Consider the following 16,559-nt stretch of genomic DNA (forward strand, 5'->3'; position numbering starts at 1 on the left):
CACCGGGCTATGAACACGTACAGGAGACACCGTGCGCTCTACTGCGTAACACGGTGTTCGCCCGTACTCCCGCTCTCCACGGTTAGCCTGGGAAGTGAGCGCAGGTCTCCTACCTGCCCTCGGCCCACTACCTCTAAGCCCCCCCCCAAGACATTTTTTGGGTTGACTCACAGGCTTCCTACCGCGTCGTCGTGCTGCCTCCATTCGCCGGTATCCCTCCTCGCACTGCGCCAGAGAATCCCAGGCGGGCTCCGGCACTCGCCCTGGGTCGATCGCCCACCTGTCGATCTCCTCCCACGTAGTGTAGTCCAGATTACGCTCCCATTGCCATTCCTCCTTGCGCTGCTCCTGTTGCCGCTTATCACGCTGCTTGATCCCGCATTGGTGGGTAATTCTGTCACGATCGTCTTGCGAAGAGAGTGAGGACCAAAATGCAGCGTGTGGAAAGTACATCCTCTTTATTATAGAAAGAAGACGAAAACGACACGAACACTATAAAACTAAACAAAACAACAAAACAGACGACCGTGAAGCTATACAGAAAGATAGTGCTGACACAAACACTACACATAGACAATTACCCACAAATGCATGATGCCCATGGCTGCCTTAAATATGGCTCCCAATCAGAGACAAATGAAAGACATCTGTCTCTGATTGAGAACCACTCAGGCAACCATAGACATACCTAGACACATTCACTCAACCATAGACATACCTAGAAACATTCACTCAACACAAACTCATACACTACACCCAACACCCCTTTTACCATATAACCACCCAAAATGACAAAACACAAACATTCCCCATGTCACACCCTGACCTAACTAAAATAATAAAGAAAACAAAGAATACTAAGGCCAGGGCGTGACAGCTTTTATTTCTTTCATCACATTCCCAGTGGGTCAGAAGTTTACATATACTAATTGAGTGTTTGGTAGCATTGCCTTTAAATTGTTTAACTTGGGTCAAACGTTTCAGGTTGCCTTCCACAACCTTCCCACAATAAGTTGGGTGAATTTTGGCCCATTCCTCCTGACAGAGCTGGTGTAACTGAGTCAGGTTTGTAGGCCTCCTTGCTCGCATACGCTTTTTTAGTTCTGCCCACAAATTGTCTATAGGATTGAGGTCAGGGGTTTGTGATGGCCACTCCAATACCTTGACTTTGTTGTCCTTAAGCCATTTTGCCACAACTTTGGAAGTATGCTTGGGGTCATTGTCCATTTGGAAGACCCATTTGCGACCAAGCTTTAACTTCCTGACTGATGTCTTGAGATGTTGCTTCAATATATCCACATATTTTTCCTTCCTCATGAAGCCATCTATTTTGTGAAGTGCACCAGTCCCTCCTGCAGCAAAGCACCCCCACAACATGATGCTGCCACCCAAGGATGAACCAGACTTGTGGAGGCCTACAATTTTTTTTCTGAGGTCTTGGCTGATTTCTTTTGATTTTCCCATGATGTCAAGCAAAGTTTGAAGGTAGGCCTTGAAATACATCCACAGGTACACCTCCAATTGACTCAAATGATGTCAATTAACCTATCAGAAGCTTCTAAAGCCATGACATCATTTTCTGGAATTTTTCAAGCTGTTTAAAGGCACAGTCAACTTAGTGTATGTAAACTTCTGACCCACTGGAATTGTGATACAGTGAATTATAAGTGAAAAAATCTGTCTGTTAACAATTGTTGGAAAAATTACTTGTGTCATGCACAAAGTAGATGTCCTAACCGACTTGCCAAAACTATAGTTTGTTAACAAGAAATTTGTGAAGTGGTTGAAAAATTAGTTTTAATGACTCCAACCTAAGTGTATGTAAACTTCCGACTTCAACTGTATCATTATACTGTCTATCTTAACATTATATATCATTATAGTGTCTACACTGAGTGCACAAAACATTAGGAACACCTGGTCTTTCCTTGACAAACTAACCAGGTGAAAGCTATGATCCCTAATTGATGTCACCTGTTAAATCCACTTCAATCAGTGTAGATGAAGGGGAGGAGACAGGTTAAAGAAGGATTTTTAAGGCTTGAGACAATTCAGACATGGATTATGTATGTATGCCATTCAGAGGGTGAATGGGCAAGACATCATTTTTGCAGATTAAGTGTTTGCGATAGTAATATATCAATATTTATTATTTACAAATGAGCTATGACATAGCCAATGAATATATAGCACAACTTTGGATTTCACCCCCATTTCAAAATCAAATGGTTTTGACCATTTGGACGTTTTTACAGAGTGATCTTCTCTTCTCCCTTCGGCCATGCAGTGCACCTCGGTCCTTGTTATGTCATTATATTTAAAAAATATACCAAAACTATTGCTGATGTTGAACCTGAACAATCAAAATAAAACCTATTGTAAGCTCTGTTCAGCAGGTATTGCCAGATGAAAGTTGTTCTGGTAAAACACAATTTTCAGCACATAGATAACAATAATAACCTAGCACATTGCAAAGGTTGTCACTCAACACATAAACATTTGAGCATGTGTAAGATGCCGCCTAACTCGCGTTGGTCAGCGCATGAAGTTGGGCACAATGCACAGTTTGACTACCGGCTACTGATATTATCTGGGGTTGTTTGACATTCAAAATGACACATGCTTAGTTCCACACTGAAGGACAGGACGCATCAGTTGTCACAAAAGATGAGGTATTTTCAGAAGGTAGAATAAAAAAATAAAAAAATAATGTGCAACTGGCAATTCGTAATGTTTAAATCAATGTTCTGACAAATGCATGCTACATTTGGATCGGTTTGGGGTCTGCTGACCAATGCACTAGTATCTTAAACATTTGAACCAGGGACCGATGCTTATCGGAGAATCGTTACATCCCTAGGAATCAGGTGTGTTAATGTTAGTGCTAGAGCAAATACAAAACTGTGCTCCCCCTAGGGTCCCCAGGACTAGGATGGAGAAACACTGACACAAAGCGCCTTAACTAGGTATGGACCCCCTTACCAGAAACACATGATGTACACCTATTACATATGTATGTGTTTGTGTGTCCTTGAGAGTGTGTGTGTTGTCCCTGAGCGGCAAATTTGTTTACTAAAGATGACTGGATGTTCTGAGACAGGAAACTCAGCTCAGCTAAACGCTGCACCTGCTAACTAGGTCACCTTTCCCACCAGGGGGGAGTGTGTGATCACAGCGGGTGTTGGTGTGGGTGTGTGTGTGCGTTCGTAGGTGTGTGCGTGTTACACACTCCTCTCTGATTCAGAATCTCAGAGAAAGACACACACCTGACACACACATTACTTCCTGCCCGCCGTCAGCAAACACACACATACACACTGACACTGTTCTTCAGAGATCAAAGTGGTCTTCCCGTCATCCATCATTCCACCCCCTGTAGCTCCATACCGCCGTCATGCTGAGAATGTCTCTCCTTCTTCCGCTGTGTGTGTGTGTGTGTGTGTGTGTGTGTGTGTGTGTGTGTGTGTGTGTGTGTGTGTGTGTGTGTGTGTGTGTGTGTGTGTGTGTGTGTGTGTGTGTGTGTGTGTGTGTGTGTGTGTGTGTGTGTGTCTTTCTGTCCTCTATCCTTCTGTCCTCTCTAGCCTTTTATCCTTCTGTAATTTATATCCTTCCATCCTCTCTATCCTTCTGTCCTCTATCCTTCTATCCTCTCTGTCCTTCCGTCCTCTCTATCCTTCCATCCTCTCTACCCTTCTGTCCTTGTATCCTTCTGTAATCTCTATCCACTCTGTCCATCTGTCCTTCTGTCATCTGTTCTTCTGTCCTCTCTACCCTTGTCTTCTCTAGCCTTCTGTCCTCTCTATCATTTTATCCTTCTGTCATCTCTGTCCTCTCTGTTCTCTCTGTCCTGTCCTCTCTGTACTTCCATCCTTCTGTCCTCTCTGTCCTTCTGTCCTCTCTGTCCTTCTGTCCTCTCTATCCTTGTATCCTTCTGTAATATCTATCCTGCTGTCCTCTCTAGCCTTATGTCATCTCTAGCCTTTTATCCTTCTGTCCTCTCTAACCTTCTGTCCTCTAGCCTTCCGTCCTCTCTAGCCTTCTGTCTCATCTAGCCTTTTATCCTTCTGTCCTCTCTAACCTTCTGTCCTCTAGCCTTCCGTCCTCTCTAGCCTTCCGTCTCATCTAGCCTTTTATCCTTCTGTCCTCTCTAACCTTCTGTCCTCTAGCCTTCCGTCCTCTCTAGCCTTCTGTCTCATCTAGCCTTTTATCCTTCTGTCCTCTCTAACCTTCTGTCCTCTAGCCTTCCGTCCTCTCTAGCCTTCCGTCTCATCTAGCCTTTTATCCTTCTGTCCTCTCTAACCTTCTGTCCTCTAGCCTTCCGTCCTCTCTAGCCTTCCGTCTCATCTAGCCTTTTATCCTTCTGTCCTCTCTAACCTTCTGTCCTCTAGCCTTCCGTCCTCTCTAGCCTTCTGTCTCATCTAGCCTTTTATCCTTCTGTCCTCTCTAACCTTCTGTCCTCTAGCCTTCCGTCCTCTCTAGCCTTCCGTCTCATCTAGCCTTTTATCCTTCTGTCCTCTCTAACCTTCTGTCCTCTAGCCTTCCGTCCTCTCTAGCCTTCCGTCTCATCTAGCCTTTTATCCTTCTGTCCTCTATCCTTTTATCCTTCTGTTATCTGTCCTCTATTCTTCTATCCTTCTGTAATCTCTATCCTTCTGTAATCTCTATCCTTCTGTCCTCTCTCTCCTTCCGTCCTCTCTAGCCTTCCGTCCTCTCTAGTCTTCTGTCCTCTCTAGTCTTCCGTCCTCTCTAGCCTTCCGTCCTCTCTAGCCTTCCGTCCTCTCTAGTCTTCCGTCCTCTCTAGCCTTCCATCCTCTCTAGTCTTATGTCCTCTCTAGTCTTCTATCATTCTGTCCTCTCTATCCTTCTGTCCTCTCTAGCCTTTTATCATTTTGTCCTCTCTAGCCTTCTGTCCTCTCTAGCCTTTTATCATTTTGTCCTCTCTAGCCTTCCGTCCTCTCTATCCTTCCATCCTCTCTACCCTTCTGTCCTTGTATCCTTCTGTAATCTCTATCCACTCTGTCCATCTGTCCTTCTGTCCTCTCTATCATTTTATCCTTCTGTCATCTCTGTCCTCTCTGTTCTCTCTGTCCTGTCCTCTCTGTCCTTCCATCCTTCTGTCCTCTCTGTCCTTCTGTCCTCTCTGTCCTTCTGTCCTCTCTATCCTTGTATCCTTCTGTAATATCTATCCTGCTGTCCTCTCTAGCCTTCTGTCCTCTCTAACCTTCTGTCCTCTAGCCTTCCGACCTCTCTAGCCTTCCGTCTCATCTAGCCTTTTATCCTTCTGTCCTCTCTAACCTTTTATCATTTTGTCCTCTCTAGCCTTCTGTCCTCTCTAGCCTTTTATCATTTTGTCCTCTCTATCCTTCTGTCCTCTCTAGCCTTCCGTCCTCTCTAGCCTTCTGTCCTCTCTAACCTTTTATCATTTTGTCCTCTCTATCCTTCTGTCCTCTCTAGCCTTTTATCATTTTGTCCTCTCTATCCTTCTGTCCTCTCTAGCCTTCTGTCATCTCTAGCCTTCTGTCCTCTCTAGCCTTCTGTCCTCTCTAGCCTTTTATCATTTTGTCCTCTCTAGCCTTCCGTCCTCTCTAGCCTTCTGTCCTCTCTAGCCTTTTATCATTTTGTCCTCTCTATCCTTCTGTCCTCTCTAGCCTTTTATCATTTTGTCCTCTCTAGCCTTCTGTCCTCTCTAGCCTTCTGTCCTCTCTGGCCTTGTATTCTTCTGTAATCGCTATCATTCTATCCTCTCTCTCCTGTCCTCTCTCTCCTTCTGTCCTCTCTCTCCTTCCGTCCTTTCTATCCATCCGTCCTTTCTACTCTTCTGTCCTCTCTAGCCTTCTGTCCCATCTAACATTTTGTCCTTCTGTCCTCTCTATCATTTTGTCCTTCTGTCATCTCTGTCATCTCTATCCTTCCGTCCTTTCTATCCTTCTGTCCTCTCTACCCTTCTGTCCTCTCTGTCCTTGTATCCTTATGTAATCTCTATCTTTCTACCCTCTCTGTCCTTCTGTCCTCTATCCTTCTGTCCTCTCTACCCTTCTGTCCTCTTTGTCCTTGTATCCTTATGTAATCTCTATCTTTCTATCCTCTCTGTCCTTCTGTCCTCTATCCTTCTGTCCACTCTACCCTTCGGGCTACTATATCCTTTTATCCTTCTGTCCTCGCTATCCTTTTATCCTTCTGTCCTCTCTATCCTTCTATCCTGCTGTCCTCTCTCTCCTTCCGTCCTCTCTAGCCTTCCGTCCTCTCTAGTCTTCTGTCCTCTCTAGTCTTCCGTCCTCTCTAGCCTTCCGTCCTCTCTAGCCTTCCGTCCTCTCTAGTCTTCCGTCCTCTCTAGCCTTCCATCCTCTCTAGTCTTATGTCCTCTCTAGTCTTCTATCATTCTGTCCTCTCTATCCTTCTGTCCTCTCTAGCCTTTTATCATTTTGTCCTCTCTAGCCTTCTGTCCTCTCTAGCCTTTTATCATTTTGTCCTCTCTAGCCTTCCGTCCTCTCTATCCTTCCATCCTCTCTACCCTTCTGTCCTTGTATCCTTCTGTAATCTCTATCCACTCTGTCCATCTGTCCTTCTGTCCTCTCTATCATTTTATCCTTCTGTCATCTCTGTCCTCTCTGTTCTCTCTGTCCTGTCCTCTCTGTCCTTCCATCCTTCTGTCCTCTCTGTCCTTCTGTCCTCTCTGTCCTTCTGTCCTCTCTATCCTTGTATCCTTCTGTAATATCTATCCTGCTGTCCTCTCTAGCCTTCTGTCCTCTCTAACCTTCTGTCCTCTAGCCTTCCGACCTCTCTAGCCTTCCGTCTCATCTAGCCTTTTATCCTTCTGTCCTCTCTAACCTTTTATCATTTTGTCCTCTCTAGCCTTCTGTCCTCTCTAGCCTTTTATAATTTTGTCCTCTCTATCCTTCTGTCCTCTCTAGCCTTCCGTCCTCTCTAGCCTTCTGTCCTCTCTAACCTTTTATCATTTTGTCCTCTCTATCCTTCTGTCCTCTCTAGCCTTTTATCATTTTGTCCTCTCTATCCTTCTGTCCTCTCTAGCCTTCTGTCATCTCTAGCCTTCTGTCCTCTCTAGCCTTCTGTCCTCTCTAGCCTTTTATCATTTTGTCCTCTCTAGCCTTCCGTCCTCTCTAGCCTTCTGTCCTCTCTAGCCTTTTATCATTTTGTCCTCTCTATCCTTCTGTCCTCTCTAGCCTTTTATCATTTTGTCCTCTCTAGCCTTCTGTCCTCTCTAGCCTTCTGTCCTCTCTGGCCTTGTATTCTTCTGTAATCGCTATCATTCTATCCTCTCTCTCCTGTCCTCTCTCTCCTTCTGTCCTCTCTCTCCTTCCGTCCTTTCTATCCATCCGTCCTTTCTACTCTTCTGTCCTCTCTAGCCTTCTGTCCCATCTAACATTTTGTCCTTCTGTCCTCTCTATCATTTTGTCCTTCTGTCATCTCTGTCATCTCTATCCTTCCGTCCTTTCTATCCTTCTGTCCTCTCTACCCTTCTGTCCTCTCTGTCCTTGTATCCTTATGTAATCTCTATCTTTCTACCCTCTCTGTCCTTCTGTCCTCTATCCTTCTGTCCTCTCTACCCTTCTGTCCTCTTTGTCCTTGTATCCTTATGTAATCTCTATCTTTCTATCCTCTCTGTCCTTCTGTCCTCTATCCTTCTGTCCACTCTACCCTTCGGGCTACTATATCCTTTTATCCTTCTGTCCTCGCTATCCTTTTATCCTTCTGTCCTCTCTATCCTTTTATCCTGCTGTCCTCTCTATCCTTTTACCCTGCTGTCCTCTCTATCCTTTTACCCTGCTGTCCTCTCTATCCTTTTACCCTGCTGTCCTCTCTATCCTTTTATCCTGCTGTCCTCTCTATCATTTTATCCTTTTGTCATCTCCTCCCTTCCGTCCTCTCTACCCTTCTGTCCTCTCTGTCCTTGTATCCTTATGTAATCTCTATCCTATCTGTCCTTCTGTCCTCTATCCTTCTGTCTTCTATCCTTCGGTCCTCTCTACCTTTCTGTCCTCTCTACCCTTCTGTCCTCGCTATCATTTTGTCCTCTCTAGCCTTCGGTCCTCTCTACCTTTCTGTCCTCGCTATCCTTCTGTTCTCTCCACCCTTCTGTCCTCTCTATCCTTTTGTCCTCTCTATCCTTGTATCCTTCTGTCCTCTCTATTCTTCTGTCCTCTCTATCCTTCCGTCCTCGCAATCATTTTGTCCTCTCTAGCCTTCTGTTCTCTCTAGCCTTCTGTCCCATCTAGCCTTCTGTCCCATCTAGTCTTTTATCCTTCTGTCATCTGTCCTCTCTATCCGTCCGTCCTTTCTATCCTTCTGTCCTTTCTATCCTTCTGTCCTCTCTATCCTTGTATCCTTCTGTAATCTCTATCCTTCTATTCTCTCTGTCCTTCTTTCCTCTCTATCCATTTATCCTTCTGTCGTCTCTATCCTGTGTCGTCTCTATCCTTTTGTCCTCTCTATCCTTCTGTCCTCTCTATCCTTCTGTCGTCTCTATCCTGTGTCGTCTCTATCCTTTTGTCCTCTCTAGCCTTCTGTCCTCTGTAGCCTTGTATCCTTCTGTCATCTCTGTCCTCTCTGTCCTCTATCCTTTTGTCCTCTCTATCCTTTTATCCTTCCGTCCTCTCTAGCCTTCTGTCCTCTCTAGCCTTCTGTCCTCTCACTATGTCTTGTCTGTCTGTCCGTCTGTCTGTCTGGGTCAGCGTGTTCGCCTGCCATTCCACCTAAATGACATCATTAAAGCCAGACAGTGGTTTGAGTGCACTGTGTTCCTCTCTCCATCTCCTTCATTTATGTTGCCTTTCTCTGTCTCTCTCCTCTCATCCACAAATCTATATGGATCGCTTCTCTCTCTCTCTCTCTCTCTCTCTCTCTCTCTCTCTCTCTCTCTCTCTCTCTCTCTCTCTCTCTCTCTGTCTCTCTCTCATTCTCTCTCTCTGTCTCTCTCTCTCATTCTCTCTCTCTGTCTCTCTCTCTCATTCTCTCTCTGTTTCTGTGTCTCTATTTCTCTCTCTCAGACATCTTCAGGAGGCTAACAGGGCCCTAGAGGAGGAGCTGAGGAAATTGGGAGATGAGGGGGAGGAGAAGGAGAGAGAGATGGAACGCTTAAAGGTAAATGAGAGGAAGAAGAGAGAGATGTTCTAGACTGAGAAAGAGGGAGAAAAAAGAAAGAGGAAAGAAAGATGTAGAATTTCTGTAGTTGACATATGCACAGTTGTTTGTGTATAACATTTTGTACCCCCCCACCACTCTTCTAATTGTGTCTGTCTCTTTTAGAAGCCTTTGGTCTAACCACACATGCAATTTAGTCTCTGTAATATGTCATATTTCCCAATACTTTGATCAGACAATGGTAACAGCATCTGAGTCCTATCACTCTGTCTGATATGTCAGCAGTGGGTCTGTGCCTGAGGCATACAGCCACCAAAAACCTGTCTCAACACTAATGACCCTAATGACTGGAACTCAATCAGAATAACACCAGTGATTAGTATAGAATATTGTAGAATAGAACAAAACTCTACATGGAAAATAGCGCCGATAAGACTATCGTCGGCTTAGATTAATATTTCGCTTGTCATTTTTTCCGTAGGCCCAGGTTCAAGACCGGGGTCAACAGCAGGAGGAGTAAGTACCGACTGTCTGTGTGTCTGTTCTCTGTCTGGACACGGTGTGTGTGAGTGTGTGGTCATACATGTGTGTGTGTATACTCCCAATCAGTCACCATAGTAGATCACATCCAGACACAGGCGTTTCATACACTCAGGCTGCTTATTCCCCAGCAGCTGTTAATGATGTTATTACCAATGAAAAGTTGTGAATGGGATAATGACATAAGGGGGAGGGGGTGTACTGCCAATTAAAAGACCCTCAGGCGATGCCACCTGTGTCTGTGTGTGTCGTGACCTACCCACACACACACACTGAATAACTAACTCATGCTGAGTCTTTAACAATGATAAGTCTCTGACCAGAGTCCCCATTGTTGTCAGATTAAGTTTCATCTGTAGTGGAGAGGTTAATCTATTAGTTTCATTAAAAGGATGAAAGAATGATGGACAGATGGGATGGTTTTGGGGGGCAATAGAGGTACCTGCCTGAAGCAATCCTCCCCAAACCTACACACACACACTACCAATCACCCCCCACCTTGACCCCTTGGGTCCCCCTTGTTAACGATGCATCCCTCCACCACGCCCCCTCCTCGTCCCCTAACGAACCAACAGGCTTTATTTCCAAACTGATCTCATTTGTTTGGACTCCTATTGGTTTCAAACACATTTCAAAGCTGTCAGTCATTTTAATGATATTATTAAGGGCCCTGACAGAAAGGTGAATCACATCTCTTTGTCTTTCTGAATAATTGCTACAGAGGCCGAGAGAAGAGATTCATATAGATGTGTAGATGAGGGTTTTTGATGGGATGAATATATTAATGTAGACTGAGATAAGATGCAGTGAATGAAGCTGTCTTCTATTGTCTCTTATTATGGGAAAACCCCTTCATGTCATTATTACAATTTCCCCATAGCATATATGAATCGGAATACTTGCTATATGAGAAGTGATATTTGCATGGCTGTCATATACCTATTGGCCTACACATGATTAGGATCATGCATTATGAAGGAAGTCTCTAGGGATACGGTGGTATAATCATGACAGTGATCAACCTAGTGAGGAGTCAGTTATTAGAAATATTTTCTGAAATCCCTCTCTAATCATTGGTTATTCCATGATGATTACAAAGCTTGCTATATACAGCCTCTATACCACTATATGCTGTGTAATATAGGCTACGTAGTACAATATACTTTTACCAGGATCATAAAGTTCACCCATTAAGCTGTATATTTATTGATTTTGGACAGAAAACGAGGAGACAAGATTAAGCATGAGAGGGGAGGAAAAGAGAGGAGTAGAGGGGATGAGAGGAGAAGGGGTGAGGAGAGGAGGAGTGAGAAGGGACGAGAGGCGAGGATATTTTTACATTTTAGTCATTTAGCAGATGCTCTTTTCCAGAGTGATTTACAGTTAGTGTATTCATCTTAAGATAACTAGGTGGTACATCCACATACCACAGGAATAGAAAGTACATGTTTCCTCTATCGTAGAGTCAGAGCTAGTGGGGGGGGGGGGGGGGGGGGGGTCGAAGTGAGGAGGATTATTTAATATGATGATTGAAGAGGCGGGGTTTCAGGTGTTTTTGGAAGATTGGCAGGGACTCTGCTGTCCTAGCTTCAGGAAGAAGCTGGTTCCACTATTGGGGTGCCAGGACAGAGAAGAGCTTGGACTGGGCTGAGCGGAAGCTGCCCTCCCATAGGAGGGGATGGCCAAGAGACCTGAGGTGGCAGACCGGAGTGCTCGGGTTGGGGTGTATGGTTTGAGCATAGCCTGAAGGTAGGGAGGGGCAGTTCCTCTTGCTGCTCCACAGGCAAGCACCATGATCTTGTAGTGGAAGCAAGCTTTGACTGGAAGCCAGTGGAGTGTGCAGAGGAGCCGGGTGACATGAGAGAACTTGGGAAGGTTGAAAACCAGGTGGGCTGCAGCAGTCTGGGTAAGTGTCAGGGGTTTGATGGCACAAGCGGGGAGCAAAGCCAACAGCGAGTTGAAGTAGTCCGGACGGGAGAGGACGAGTGCCTGGTTTAGGATCTGCACCCGCTTCGGGTCGTACTCTACGAATGTTGTAGAACATGAACTTGCAGGAGCGGGTCACTGCTTTGATGTTTGCAGAGAATGACAAGGTGTTATCCAGGGTCACGCCAAGGTTCTTTGCACTCTGGGAGGGGAACGCTGTGGAGTTGTCAACCGTGATGGAGGTATTTGAGCAGGCAGGCCTTCCCCGGGAGGAAGAGCAATTCTGTCTTGTCGAGGTTGAGCTTGAGGTGGTGGGCCGACTTTCCTCACCAATTCATCCCTGACCATTCCTCACCAATTCATCCCTGACCACTGGCTGCATCCCCTCTGACATCCAAGTTGACATATCTGCCAGGCACGCAAAGATGTGTCGCCACCTGGTGTCAGAAGGAAAGTAGTTGAGTGTCATCCACATAGCAATGACAGAAGAGTGTGTGAGGATATGATGGAGCCGAGTGTCTCGGTGTATAGCGAGGAGAGGGCCTAGAACCGAGCCCTGGGGGACACCAGTAGTGATAGTACGTGGTGCAGACTCAGATCCTCTCCACGTCACCTGGTAGGATGCAATCCAAGAGTGTGCAGAGCCTGAGACGCCCAGCCCTGAGAGGAGGATCTGATGGTTCATGGTGTCAAAGGCAGCGGATAGATCTAGGAGGATGAGAACAGAGAAGAGAGTCAGCTTTTGCAGCGTCCGTGACAGAGAAGAGCAGTCTCGGTTGAGTGACCCGTCTTGAAGCCTGACTGGTTAGGGTCAAGAAGATCGTTCTGAGAAAGATAATGAGAAAGTTGATTAGAGACAGCACGCTCAAGTGTTTTGTAAAGAAAATGATACAGGTCTATAGTTTTTTATGTCAGATGAGTCGAAGGTTGGTTTCTTGAGGGGAGCAACTCGGGCCATTTTGAAGTCAGAGAGGATGCAGCCAGTGGTCAGGGATGAATTGGTGAGGCAAGTGAGGAATGGGAGAAGGTCTCCAGAGATGGTGTGGAGAAGGCAGGAGGGGATGGTGTCGAGCAGGCAGGTTGTCGGGCGGCCAGACCTCACTAGTCGCACGATGTCATCTGGAGAGAGAAGGGAGAAAGAGGTCAAGGCGTAGGGTACTTCTGTGTGAGTGAGACCAGTGGTCTCAATGGTCTGAGTGAATGAGTACCATATGTCATGGCTGAGTTGACAACGTTGTCCGCAGAGAGGGAGGGGGTAGAGGATTAAGGAGGGAGAAAGTGGAAAAGAGTTTCCTAGGGTTAGAGGCATACGCTTGAAATTTAGTGGTAGAAAGTGGCTTTAGCAGCGGATACAGAGGGAGAGAGAGGAGGGAGAGTAGGGAGTGAAAGGTTGATAGGTCCTCCGGAAGTTTAGTTTTCCTCCGTTTTCGCTCAGCTGCCCGTAGCCCTCTTCTGTAAACTCGCAATGAGTCACTCAGCCACGGAGCAAGAGGGGAGGGCCGACCCGGGCGGGAGGAAAGGGGACGGTGCGAGTCATAGGATACGAAAAGGGAGGAGTGGCAGAATCAGGAGACAGGAGGGAGACGGATTTAGCAGAAAGGAGAGATTATAGGATAGAATAGGAGAGTAGTGGGAGAGAGAGAGCAAAGATTGTGACGGCGCATGACCATCTGCATAGGGGCCGAGTGACATGGGTTGGAGGAAAGGGAGACAGAAAAGGAAAGTAGTGATCAGAGACCTGGAGGGGGGTTGCAGTGAGATTAGTAGGTAAGCAGCCTCTAGTAAAGATGAGGCCAAGTGCATTGCCTGCCTTGTCAGTGGGAGGGGATTGGGAAAGGGTGAGAAGTGGAAAGAAATTAATCGAAGGCAGACGTCGGGAGGTTGAAGTCGCCAAGTACTAAGAGCGGTGAGCCATCGTCAGGAAATGAGCTTATCAAGGTGTACAACTCATTGAGGAACTCTCCAAGGGCACCTGGTGGGCATACTGTTAATCTTGAGTGGACAAGTGACAGTATGGAATTCAAATGAGGAGAAACAGGTAAGAGAGGGAGAAAATAGAAAATCTCCACTTAGGACAAATGAGTAGACCTGTGCCACCACTATGACGACCAGATGCTCTCGGACTATGAGAGAAAACATATGCAGATGAAGAAACAGCAGCTGGAGTAGCAGTGTTCTCTGGGGGGATCCATGTCTCTGTCAGGGCAGTACAGTCAAGGGACTGAAGTGCAGCATAGGGTGAGATGAACTCTAAAAGCTGCCCGAGACCCGGAGTTCCACATGGGTTGTGCACGCAGGGTACACTAAATTAGAAGGGTTGCAGCCAAGGGTTGGGGAGCGACTGTAAAGCCTACAGGGAGAGGTGCGGACAGGTATAGAAACACACACACAGTTGACAAAGCTACAAAAGAGCAAAATGAGAATCTGTAAACAACTAGGTAAGATACTCAAGTGAGAGAGTGGTGTGAAGCCTTCCTCTCTTTCTTAATAACTCGGCAGAACAGTCTTTGTTTCGGCAACGGTCTTATTTTTGCAACATGACCGCCGCTGAGAAACAAGGGGAGACTGAAGAACTAACACTAATTGCTAATTGACTAGCAGCGGTGGAGAGAACACCTTCCTGTACTACTTGCTGATTGAAACCACTCCTCCCCCAATACAGCCACTGATTACCAAAACAAGTCGCCCTGCCCCTTGATCCTGGTTGATGGGTCAACAACTATCTGCAAATGATGATCAGTCAGCAGTTCACACACCAAGTAGACCCCTGGGAAGACAGGCAGCACTTAAAGTAGATGACCCTAGCTAGCAAAAATACAGTACTAGACAACAACAGATAAAGAGACAAAAAATCCTTCTTATCACACCTGGAGATATCAGGAGTCCTCTAGCTATAGAATGAAGCATGCAGGATATGAGAGAAGCAAGGAGACTAAAACCCCTGAAAGCTCTTCTTCAGTCTAAAAGGGCAGGAGAGAAGATGAGAGGAAAGAGTGAAACTAGGCCTTAAATATATATTTCTCTCTCTCTCCCACTCTTTCTCGCTATCTGTCTTTGTCTCTCTCCCTCTATCTCTCTCTCTCTCTCTTTCTCTCTCTGTCTCTGTCTCTCATTCTGTGTTACAGAGCTTCTCCCTCCAGCTGCACTAAAACAGCTAGGGGCACTTGTGTCACATCTGTCTGTCAGCTCCAGTCTCTCAGCGGAGCCAGAAGGTCGTTAAATTACCACCAATACCATCATGTTCTTAATTAGCACCACAGTCATTCCAGATGAGGATTAGAGGGAGGGAGAGGAGAAGGGATAGAGTGGTGGAGAGATACAGAGAGTGAGCAGGAAAGATGAATAGATATGACACAGAGAGCAAGAAAGAGTGATGAATGAAAGAGCCAGAAAGCGAGAGAGACAGAAGAACGGGGGAGAGAGAAGAACAAGGGGAGAGGGACAGGGAGAGAGAGAGGGACAGGGAGAGAGAGCGGGACAGGGAGAGAGAGAGGGGCAGACGGGAGAGAGAGAGGGGAACGGGGAGAGAGAGAGGGAGAGCGAACTCGTTAGTGTTTGTTCTGTGGCGATGTCAGCTTGTCTCCAACGCTAATGACTGTAATTATACACACACTGATTGGGTTAGGCCTATAATTACACATTCACACACACATACAAACACACCCACTCTGACACACACAGTGACACTTACACACACAAACAAATACACATAAGTGTATACAGGCCCAATGCCAAACACACAGCAACTAAGCGTGTTCCACTGGTTTAAGTGTGTGAACATAAATCTATCAGCCTCAGCATCCTCTTTCTCTGTGTTGATGAGATGTTTTACAACCTGATGAAGGCTCTGGTTAAAACCAAAACAACATGTTGGGAAACATAAAGATAAAAGAGGGTTTCTGTGGACATTGTTCAACTCTCCATATCACTTTCAGGACAGTTTTGAAGAGGTATTCCAATAGCTTTATTTATATTCCTGATAACACAAACAGCTTATTAATCACATGATATGCATGGATGTTAACCATTATGAATAACCCAATATCCATGCAGATGTGTGCTATTCTGTGACAAAACATATGAGTTATTCACGTGCATGTTTATCACAGGTAATACATGTCCCATATAGGTATTTAAAACAGCTTGACTTCCATATAACCCTGGAGAAGGTACAGGGTTCTGTATGCCGGTGTTCTTCTCTAATGAAGGACCCCTATTGTTGTTTTAAGTTGAAGTCATTATTGTCCTATATGTACCCGTTTATCCACCCCACTGAGCTGTTTAATATTGATTGAGATAAAGCAGGTCGATGTGGTTCATGAGACTACATTTCAGAGACAGTATCGCTGTGACTTCTGATCTACCTTCATCTTCATAATGGGCTCCTAGCATCTAGGCTTCTTCTTTAAGTTGTTGCTAATAGGGGGTGTGTGTGTGTGTGCGTGCGTGTGTGTGCGTGCGTGCGTGCTCACTCGCACGTGTACGTATGGAGATTGTTATTCGTTAGCAATATGATGACTACGTTAAACAAGTCAAGCATGATCCCCTGCCTTTTCATTCACTGCTCTTTATCAACATGAGATACAGACCCTTAGTTCCTCTTGACAAGAAAATGAAGATTGGGGTCCACTGCAGTAGTCTAATAGGCCAAGGAGTCTTGGCTTGACGAGAGGGCTAGTAAAAGTATTTACAAGGCTTGCATGCTAATGTTACTACCCTCCTAACTGGACCCATCGGTGCATGAAAGCCACAGCACAGTACTGGGAGAGTACTGACACACACACACACACAAAGTCAGTACAGGCAACCATTATTTTACTGTACGTCGTTAATTTAATGGACATTCCTCACTCAGTCTCCGAGGATCTGGAGATATTAGAGGGAACATTTGTTTGTAATTTCCCAAAAATGTAAATAAATTGTTAAATGTCTTATATATGATTTAATGAATTGTGGAATCCATTTAGCTCCGTCCTCCATCTATGTTCAGAACA

The 16,559-nt window shown here is 45.7% G+C and overlaps 1 protein-coding gene across 1 annotated transcript in view; it reads left to right on the forward strand.

Moving 5' to 3' along the window:
- Nucleotides 1-16,559, forward strand: part of LOC120027899 (trichohyalin-like) — a 160,231-nt gene that overhangs the window by 131,986 nt on the left and 11,686 nt on the right. Inside the window, exons 28-29 of the mRNA XM_038972994.1 lie at nt 9,006-9,099; nt 9,581-9,615. Of these exons, the coding sequence (XP_038828922.1) occupies nt 9,006-9,099; nt 9,581-9,615 (129 nt within the window). The remainder of the gene's footprint in view (nt 1-9,005; nt 9,100-9,580; nt 9,616-16,559) is intronic.

This window comes from Salvelinus namaycush, chromosome 33 (genome assembly GCF_016432855.1).
Source record: "Salvelinus namaycush isolate Seneca chromosome 33, SaNama_1.0, whole genome shotgun sequence".
Lineage (NCBI taxonomy): Eukaryota > Metazoa > Chordata > Actinopteri > Salmoniformes > Salmonidae > Salvelinus > Salvelinus namaycush.